Source organism: Salmo salar, chromosome 23 (genome assembly GCF_965601325.2).
Source record: "Salmo salar chromosome 23, fSalSal1, whole genome shotgun sequence".
Classification (NCBI taxonomy): domain Eukaryota; kingdom Metazoa; phylum Chordata; class Actinopteri; order Salmoniformes; family Salmonidae; genus Salmo; species Salmo salar.
Genome location: NC_138313.1, coordinates 23395010 through 23405000, shown reverse-complemented (window position 1 = coordinate 23405000; position 9991 = coordinate 23395010). Strand labels below are relative to the sequence as shown.

General features: G+C 45.9%; 1 protein-coding gene across 12 annotated transcripts in view; it reads left to right on the top strand.

Annotated features, from left to right (window-relative positions):
• dab1a (DAB adaptor protein 1a) overlaps positions 1-9871 on the top strand; it is an 88235-nt gene extending 78364 nt beyond the window's left edge. For 9 of the 12 annotated variants that reach the window (XM_014169219.3, XM_045706386.2, XM_045706383.2 and 6 more), the window contains 8 exons: positions 2349-2411; positions 2565-2661; positions 3372-3581; positions 3698-3870; positions 4040-4250; positions 4500-4669; positions 5865-5967; positions 7975-9871. In XM_014169219.3, coding sequence (XP_014024694.2) covers positions 2349-2411; positions 2565-2661; positions 3372-3581; positions 3698-3870; positions 4040-4250; positions 4500-4669; positions 5865-5945 — 1005 coding nt within the window. In that variant the 3' untranslated portion in view covers positions 5946-5967; positions 7975-9871. The remainder of the gene's footprint in view (positions 1-2348; positions 2412-2564; positions 2662-3371; positions 3582-3697; positions 3871-4039; positions 4251-4499; positions 4670-5864; positions 5968-7974) is intronic. The other 3 variants (XM_045706379.2, XM_045706381.2, XM_045706377.2) reach the window with 3 other exon arrangements.
• The last annotated feature ends 120 nt before the right edge of the window (positions 9872-9991 follow it).

Below are 9991 nucleotides of genomic sequence, written 5' to 3'. Positions count from 1 at the left end.
ATACTCAGCTCAGTACTCCTCACAGCTCATTAATAACACACAGGATATACTCAGCTCAGTACTCCTCACAGCTCATTAATAACACAGGATATACTCAGCTCAGTACTCCTCACAGCTCATTAATAACACAGGATATACTCAGCTCAGTACTCCTCACAGCTCATTAATAACACAGGATATACTCAGCTCAGTACTCCTCATAGCTCATTAATAACACACAGAATATACTCAGCTCAGTACTCCTCACAGCTCATTAATAACACAGGATATACTCAGCTCAGTACTCCTCACAGCTCATTAATAACACACAGGATATACTCAGCTCAGTACTCCTCACAGCTCATTAATAACACAGGATATACTCAGCTCAGTACTCCTCACAGCTCATTAATAACACACAGGATATACTCAGCTCAGTACTCCTCATAGCTCATTAATAACACAGGATATACTCAGCTCAGTACTCCTCACAGCTCATTAATAACACACAGGATATACTCAGCTCAGTACTCCTCACAGCTCATTAATAACACACAGGATATACTCAGCTCAGTACTCCTCACAGCTCATTAATAACACAGGATATACTCAGCTCAGTACTCCTCACAGCTCATTAATAACACACAGGATATACTCAGCTCAGTACTCCTCACAGCTCATTAATAACACACAGGATATACTCAGCTCAGTACTCCTCACAGCTCATTAATAACACACAGGATATACTCAGCTCAGTGCTCCTCACAGCTCATTAATAACACAGGATATACTCAGCTCAGTACTCCTCATAGCTCATTAATAACACAGGATATACTCAGCTCAGTACTCCTCACAGCTCATTAATAACACAGGATATACTCAGCTCAGTACTCCTCACAGCTCATTAATAACACAGGACATACTCAGCTCAGTACTGACCCAGGCTACGTCCCAAATGGCCCCATATTACTTATTTTAGTAACACACTGCAGTGACCACACTGAGACCACAGCGATCAGAAGGGACCCTCCCTCAGCTTCCGGGAGATTCAGACTAAAACTATCAGCCATAGATGTCAGTAAGTTCAGAGTTGAAAGAAAGACAGGGCAGCATCAGTGTACTACATAATGTATCTCCCTCGCACTGTGAGTGTCTTTCTATCAGTCAGTAACAGTATGTACATATCTCCTCCTCTCTCACTAACAGCAGAAATACAGCACTCAGCCGTATGGCTAGAAACGACACGCTCTTTGTGATCCATTATCTGATAGATAGAACACTATAAGCTTTAGAATGTAATAAGAGTGCCATGGTCTGTGTGACCTATCAGTTTAACTAGTGAAACCAGAAAGGAGATATTCTAAGAAGCGTCTGTGCAGACATGATCCCCAGATCCCTGAACAGCAGAATACTGGACATAGATCTAGCTCTATATATATATGGCTCTGATTGGCCCTGTCTCTGATTTATGCTAATCTCTGACCATGTAAAGCCTCACATCTTTAACAACTAAAAATAGTCTCCTTTTTTCTCCAGGCTCCACAGAGCTAAATACCGTATTAATGCTAGAAAGAATGTGATGAGCAATGTTAGAGGGGTATGAAATGGAGAGAGACATATATAGAGATATGAAATGGAGAGACATATAGAGAGATATGAAATGGAGAGAGACATATATAGAGAGATATGAAATGGAGAGAGACATATATAGAGAGATATGTAATGGAGAGAGACATATATAGAGAGATATGTAATGGAGAGAGACATATAGAGAGATATGAAATGGAGAGAGACATATATAGAGAGATATGAAATGGAGAGAGACATATATAGACAGATATGTAATAGAGAGACATATATAGAGAGATATGTAATGGAGAGAGACATATATAGAGAGATATGAAATGGAGAGAGACATATATAGAGAGATATGAAATGGAGAGAGACATATATAGAGATATAAGTAATGGAGAGAGACATATATAGAGAGATATGTAATAGAGAGACATATATAGAGAGATATGTAATAGAGAGACATATATATAGAGATATGTAATGGAAAGAGACATAAATAGAGAGATTGAAGTTAAGGGACGAGAGATACTGTGGATTAGGGTAACTTGGATCAGGTAGGTACTGTATGTTGCCTCCACCAATCAAATCACTCCATTCATTTATGACATCATCACCCTGTGGTGCAGTTTGATGACGTCACTGTGGCCGCCAGAGGTAGGTACCAGGTCGCGTCTGGCATGTTGCGTGTTCTGTGTTTTCGTGACGCGTGTTGCACATGTGTTGGGACATGCAACACTGACGTTTCTATTGTAGCTTGACGTCTGACGGGTGTGAACTCTCTTTCTGATTGGCAGAATATCAACCAATTAGAGCTCTTTGGAGACATCTCCACACTCCCGGACATCTACTCCCCCTCGGTGAGTACACCCCCTCCTCCCTCTCGCTCTCTCCTGACATTTGATCAGGGCGTAGTTAGACCACTGTTTTGCGTGTGTGTGTGTCTGTTTAGCTCCCCTGAGGGTGGAAAGTAGTTTTCACCTGTTCCTCCCCATTCTCCTCTCTTCCCTCAGACCCCTGCCTCTCCAGCCAACACCCTGGACCCCTCTCTGGGCCTGCAGCCCACAACGGAACTCTTCACCCCCTTCAACCCAGCCTCCGTACCCTCAGGTAGGAACTCTCCCCTCTCTTCTCCTCTCTTCTTCTCTCCTCTCCCTTCCTCTCCCCTCTCTTCTCCTCTCTTCTTCTCTCCTCTCCCTTCCTCTCCCCTCTCTTCTCCTCTCTTCTCTCCTCTCCCCTCTCTTCTCCTCTCTTCTTCTCTCGTCTCCCTTCCTCTACCCTCTCTTCTCTCTTCTTCTCTCGTCTACCTTCCTCTCCTCTCCCCTCTCTTCTCCTCTCTTCTTCTCTCATCTACCTTCCTCTCCCCTCTCTTCTCCTCTCTTCTTCTCTCATCTACCTTCCTCTCCCCTCTCTTCTCCTCTCTTCTTCTCTCATCTACCTTCCTCTCCCCTCTCTTCTCCTCTCTTCTTCTGTCCTCTGCTGTCCTCTTTGGAGCAGAGCTGGAACAACTATGAATCTGTACATTTTCATGAGTCTGTGTGACGGTCTGAATAGGTCTGTACATGATATGACTGATGCTCATCGTGGATGTAATGATCGTAGATCAGCAGAACCATTAAGACACAGCATTAACCACAGGCTAAAGTAGGTCACTACTGCAGTGGTACATGGGGTACTCTGTGTGTGTGTGTTTATGTGTGTGTGTTTATGTGTGTGTTTGTGTGTGTGTTTGTGCGTGTGTTTATGTGCGTGTGTTTATGTGTGTGTGTGTTTATGTGTGTGTTTGTGCGTGAGTATAACTCTCTCCTCTCTGTGTCCAGGTTATGTGACGATGGGAGCGGTACCTCCAGGTCAGGTGTGGTCCCAGCAGGCGTTTGCAGCCCAGGCAGGTCCTCTGTTCGGGGTCCCGTCCCCCCTGGGTCAGTCCCTCCCTGTAGCCCAGGTCCTGCCTGGAGGCCAGCCTCTCATCTGGGGCCAGGCCAACCTCTTCCCTGCTACACAGCAGCAGTGGGCCGCCATGACTGGAGCAGGTATATACACACAGACACATACATGTACGTATGCACGCATACACACACACACACACACACGCATGCACATCCATACATGCGCGCACACACAGTAAAGTGTATTTTCCTGTGTGTAGGGTTCCCTGCTACAGCCTACCTCCCAACCCAGCCAGGGTCTCTGCCTGCCATGTTCCTCCCAGTTAATCAACCCTGCGACAGCCTATCATCTGCCGGCGCTGCCTCTAACCCCGCCCCCTCATCAGCCTCCAGTCCACAGCATGCAGAGAGGCAGCGGCAGAAGATGAGCAAGGTAGGATCATTTTATTCCAGCGATTTTATTTAAACCAAACAAAATCAATGGAGAGTCAAGTCACATTTAGGGTAATGGCCTGGCCACGACACAAAAGCTCTATACAAAAGCTTTTTATTGCCCAACATCTTACATAGTGTGTCTTTAACATCTTCAACTCTTTCTGTAGGAGATGTTTAAGGACTTCCAGCTAGCGAAGCCCCCTGCCATGCCTGCTAAGATGGGGGACCAGCACCAAAGTCTAGCGGGGACCTCAGAGGCCTTCAGTTCCTATTTCAGCCGCGTGGGGACCGTCACCGATACAGACGACTGTGACGACTTTGACATCTCTCAGCTCAACCTCACTCCTGTCACCTCCACCACGCCCTCCACTAACTCACGTATGTACATACACCTGGCTGGTTGTATATGAGATGACTTTCTGTTTGGAAGTTCCCTCCAGCCCTCAGACCATTCGACCTCCATGTTTGCCTCCACTCCCAGTCTTGTTTACTTTCTGTATCTCATTTGATCAATTGTAATTTGTTTTATTGTATGTGTCGCTGCAATTCATCTTTTAGCTATCATCGTCATCATCATCATCAATAAAACTAAAGAGAGAAAGTCGTTGTCCCCCTCTCCTCCCCCAGCTCCGACCCCGGCCCCCAGACAGAGTTCTCCATCTAAATCCTCGCTGTCTCACGTTAGTGACCACATTGACCACATCAGTGACCCTCCCACAGACGCCACCGACCCCCCCACAGATGACTCGTTCGGCGAGGTGGAGGGCTCCCCCAGTCGCAGTGGAGAGGAGGATGCGGTGAGTGACTGTGTGTGTGTGTGCGTGCCCGGAGAGTGTGTGTGTGTGTGTGTGTATTTAGATCTGTTGATGAATAGGCTGTGTAGCAGCACAGTGGGCCAGGTAATTATTCTCTCTGATTGGCTACTCATAGCTGGCCTGTGTGTGTGTGTGTGTGTGTGTGTGTGTGTGTGTGTGTGTGTGTGTGTGTGTGTGTGTGTGTGTGTGTGTAGGGGTGTGTGTGTGTGTGTGTGTGTGTGTGTGTGTGTGTGTGTGTGTGTGTGTGTGTGTGTGTGTGTGTGTGTGGCCAGTAAAGCATTAAATTAGCTGCTTGAAGTGTCAGATAGATCATTAAGATGTTATTAATGTTAGCAGGTAGCTCCATACATCATCTGATCTGTAGCACCATGTTATTATTCAACTGATGAACTACAGGAGAGAAAAATCCCCTAGGGTCTTTTCTAGGGCAATTCATATTTATTATTCACCAAATCTATATGAGAGAGAGAGAGAGAGAGAGATGAAAGCACTGGAGTCACCAACCTGACAATGGTGAAAGAACTGAATTAGAAGCTATGCCTTCTACCATTGATTCTGTTGACCGTTAATTCCTAGGTATCCGCCCTCTCCTGTCTCTCTCTCTCTCTCTCTCTCTCTCTGACAGAGGGGTAACTCAGCTGAACCAGGGGATCTAGATATTTTTCCATATTACTATGGAACAAAACCCAAATAAGAGAGAGAGAGAGAGGGGGGGGGGGAGAGAGAAGGGGAGAGAGAGAGGAACAGAGAGAGGGAGAGAGCGAGAAGCAGCCTCCCACTCTGTGGCGAGGGAGTTAGTGTAAAGAGCAGAAGTGTTTCAGGAATCAATAGAGGGGACTTTTAGAACAGCTCAGTGTGTGTGGGTGTGTCCATCCTTTCTCTCCTTTAGTACACTGCTACTCTGTCACTTTGCTGCCTGTATTCTCCTATTTTCTTATCCTGATTTCATCTACAACTTTTTCTTTTTCTTTCTTCCCTTACTTCCCTGCTCTTCTTTCTCCTCTCCTCTCTTCTCCTCTCCTCTCCTCTCCTCTCCTCTCCTCTCCTCTCCTCTCCTCTCCTCTCCTCTCCTCTCCTCTCCTCTCCTCTCCTCTCCTCTCCTCTCCTCTCCTCTCCTCTCCTCTCCTCTCCTCTCCTCTCCTCTCCTCTCCTCCCCTCCCTCCATCCCTCTCTCCAGGCGTGTGGGTCTGGGTCTCCATGTCCCAGTGAGACAGCAGGTTCTAGTCCAGCCCAGACCAGTCCACCTGCCGACAGCTAGATAGATGCTGGCTGGGTGCTGGGTAGGTATCTATCCCTCCTTCCTCTCCTCCTCCTTCTCCTGCCTCCTTCCTCTGCTTGCTGTCAGCCTGCCTGTTCCAAGCACACCTTTTCTGATCTTCTGTTCATCCGCTCTACTCTCTCTCTCTTTCTCTCTCTCCAGTCTTCCCTTTTTATCTCTCCCTTCTCTCTCATCCTGCCTGCTGCTTGCTCTGATGATGGCATGATGTGTCTGACTGCCTGTGGTTGTGTTGTGTGGTTCTGCACCTGTGTGTGTGTGTTGTTGTGTATCTGTGTTTGCTCTCCCTATAACCACCAGAGGTGTGTGAGTATTACTGCAGTGTGTGTCTTTAAAACAATCTGAGGACTTCCTTAATGTGCATTTGCCATGCTGTCATGATGTTGTGTTCTGTTAGTCATGCATAGCTACATCTTTGCCATGGAATAAATATTGCGATACTGGTATCGTCACAGCCCTAGTATAATTAAGCAATAAGGCCCGAGGAGGTGTGGTATATGGCCAATATACCACGGCTAAGGGCTGTTCTAATGCACGACGCATCGCGGTATATTGGCCATATACCACAGGCCTCCGAGGTGCCTTATTGTTATTATCAAACTGGTTACCAACGTAATTAAAGCAGTAAACATAAATGTTTTGTCATACCCGTGGTATACGGTCTGATATACCACGGCTGTCAGCCAATCAGCATTCAGGGCTCAAACCACCCGGTTTATAATATATGGTATATAATGGGATGTCAAATGTATATATCCTAGACTGCCTTTCAGGTTAACAGAATGTTTTGCCTTGAGAGACTTTCCACCACTGGCAGTGGCTTTACATGATCTCTGACACAATTCATCTGCTTATATAGAACTTTGTGTGTAAGGATAGGGGTGTCAGTCACGCCCACACACAGGGAACTATGTAATGACAGTGTTTTCATCACTAATACTGGGCTGCCACCACTAATGACTGGCTGCTATTAATTTGCATGAATTAAAACCCATGAAGAATCCTAAACCCAATCACTACTCTGCAGACAGCCATCAGACCTGCTGGGATATGTTCTCCCATTCAAGTCTGCTACACAAACACGCATGCACTCCCGTACACACACACACACAATGCTGTAGGAGGGAGGCAGACTTGAGTCATAATAACTAGTCTCCCAGTCAGACACACACACACACACACACACACACACACACACTATAGGGCTGGGAATTGCCAGGGACCTCATGATATATCACGATACTTAGGTGCCGATACGATATGTATTGCGATTCTCTCGATTATCACAATTCTATATGTATCGTGATTCAGTACTGTGATTTTAATGCGATTCCATGGTCCAAAGGTATTGCTCACCACGTGTCTGCTGCAGAGGGACAAGAGAGAGCCATGAGAAAACCAGTTTTTATCAGTCATGGCAATTAAAGTGCTGAAAACAAATTGTCTCCCTTTTTAAAAAGAAGATGGAGAACAAGCTATGAAGGAAAAATACTGAGTTTTAGTGCAGGTACAACCAACTAGAGCAAAAGTTATATTGCAATATTGTTAAAACAATACGATACGATATATCATCAACAAGAATACCCCTATATGTAACTGTATAGATTTCTTCCATCACTAACGCTCTATCTATGCATACAACAATACACTCGACCCAGCAGCGTGGCTGGTCTCTCTGTCTGTTGCAGGGTGCTACTGCCCTCTGGTGTTGACAACAGGAACTGAATGTGTTGAAACTGGGATTTGAGACGAAGGAATAGGTAGACAGAAGGGGACCTGGGTTCAGGCCAGACTCGGGTCCAAATTCTTGTACTTTGAGTGTTTGCTTGAGTCTACCTGGAGTGCCACATGGGTAGGGTTTGCGGTTTTGGGACTTTTTTTACTGGTTTGATTAAGCCAGACAAGCTCAAACAGGCACAAATAAAGTATTTGAAACCCAGGTCTGGTTCAGACCAAGTGGGTCATGCTAATGCTAACATGCTAACAGTGTCTCCTCTCTCTCTGTCTGCAGGGGAAGGATCTCTGTCTGCAGGGGAAGGATCCTCTCTACGCCCAGGTCAACAAAGGGAAGAAATAAAGAGACACACTGAACACTGAACACTGGACACTGGACTGACCAACCAACGCTGACCAACCAACCCGATGTGTGTGTGTGTGTGTGTGTGTGTGTGTGTGTGTGTGTGTGTGTGTGTGTGTGTGTGTGTGTGTGTGTGTGTGTGTGTGTGTGTGTGTGTGTGTGTGTGTGTGTGTGTACTCCTCTCAAGCAGCAGCCTGGCCACCCCTCTAACAAAGGATGGAACGCTCCATCTACTCCCTCTACTCTCTTTTCATTCATTCCTTTCATCTCTCTGTCTCTCTCTCTCTCCCTCCATCAAACATTGCTAGAGACTATGCTGCCAAAAGGGGACTGGGCCAGGTGTTGTCTCCCTTCCTAACTCACACAGTGTTATCAGACATGGACCAAATTAGTGTCTGTAGCAAGTGGATCCTGTGGGACGAGCCAGGAATGGTATGCTGGGATCCTTATTTCTGATTAGCCGGTTTATTGGGACCTTGGCATCTGATTGGCTGTTTGGGTGTTTCACCTTCATGTGAGCGTCTGCTGGATGACTATGCAGAAACAGACTCTCTGGGAGCTACTCACACACACACACACACACACACACACACACACACACACCGACACAGTGTTTTGCCAAATGTCTCTTCTCAGACAGATTCAGAGGGAAGGCTTCAGAGGGAATGGACTCAGCGGGGCATGGATGTTGCCAGCCTAACGGGCACCGCCTGGCATGGATGTTGCCAGCCTAACGGGCACCGCCTGGCATGGATGTTGCCAGCCTAACGGGCACCGCCTGGCATGGACGAACATTGCCAAATTACCGGGCACCCCCGCCTTCGGATGGATGTTGCCAAACTAACTGATTCTGTGATTGAACTGCTCATTCTCTATAATAGCTTTTGTACAATATCGATTAAAACAGACAAGGGGAAATTGAGTTTTTATTTTATAAATCCATCAAGACGCTCTACTGTCAGCTCTACTGGAGTTGCACAGTCACATGGCTTTAAGAGACCTGATCGTTGGTTTGCCAAACTCATTTTGTAAATAATAATAATAATAACAACAACAACAACAATGATCATTCTGTCCGCAGGACTTCTGTGCCATAAAATAGGCAGGCTTCAGTTATGCAACCAGAAGGTATCAAGCAATACCAACATCTCCTCTGTCTGTCTGTCCAGGCTTCTGTTGCTCTCTCAACCCCTGACGTTGTTCGGTCTATGATCCTATAAGTGTCTTTCCCCAACTCAGACCTCGTCTATACTGCAGTCCTTTATTGATCAATATCCATGTGCCCTGTAACCTTGTACAGTCATACCATCATCCCGTCTGTTCATCATATCATTTCTCAGTCTGAGTGACAGGAGCATTACCCATCGTCACAACCACACCAGACACTCCCTACAGCTGTATGTCTGTCATCGGCCCCTAACCCTGCTCGTCTGTCTGTCTCCATGTCTGTCTGTCTGCCGGTCTATCCGTCCGTCTGTCTCTGCTAGTACTACATCAACTGTGATGCCAATGACTCCCTATTTTATGGCCAGAATCTCTGTGTAATTAGACTTCTCTGGACTGACAACTGATTAATAATGACGTTTGGACAATAGAAGAAGAAGATGAGGAACTGGACTAAAAGGGAAAAAAAATGCTGTTTGATTAGTAACATTTCTAGACATATTTTAACCTTACCTCAGATAACGGTTTCTTAATGTAAATTGACACATTATTTTTATCTTTATGAATACAACAGCATTCTACAGTGGATTTTTAGAGGACTTTTATTTTCTGTTGATTTACATCTCCACCATGTATTACAGTTCCTATTAAACACATCCCAATGACAGCTGGTTCCGGGTGATCACTACGCATGTGACGTGTGCGTGCCTAATCTCTTTGTCTTCTCTCACCTGCCTGACAGACACAGGACGGCTTTAATGATGGTTTAGTAGACTACTTGTATGAA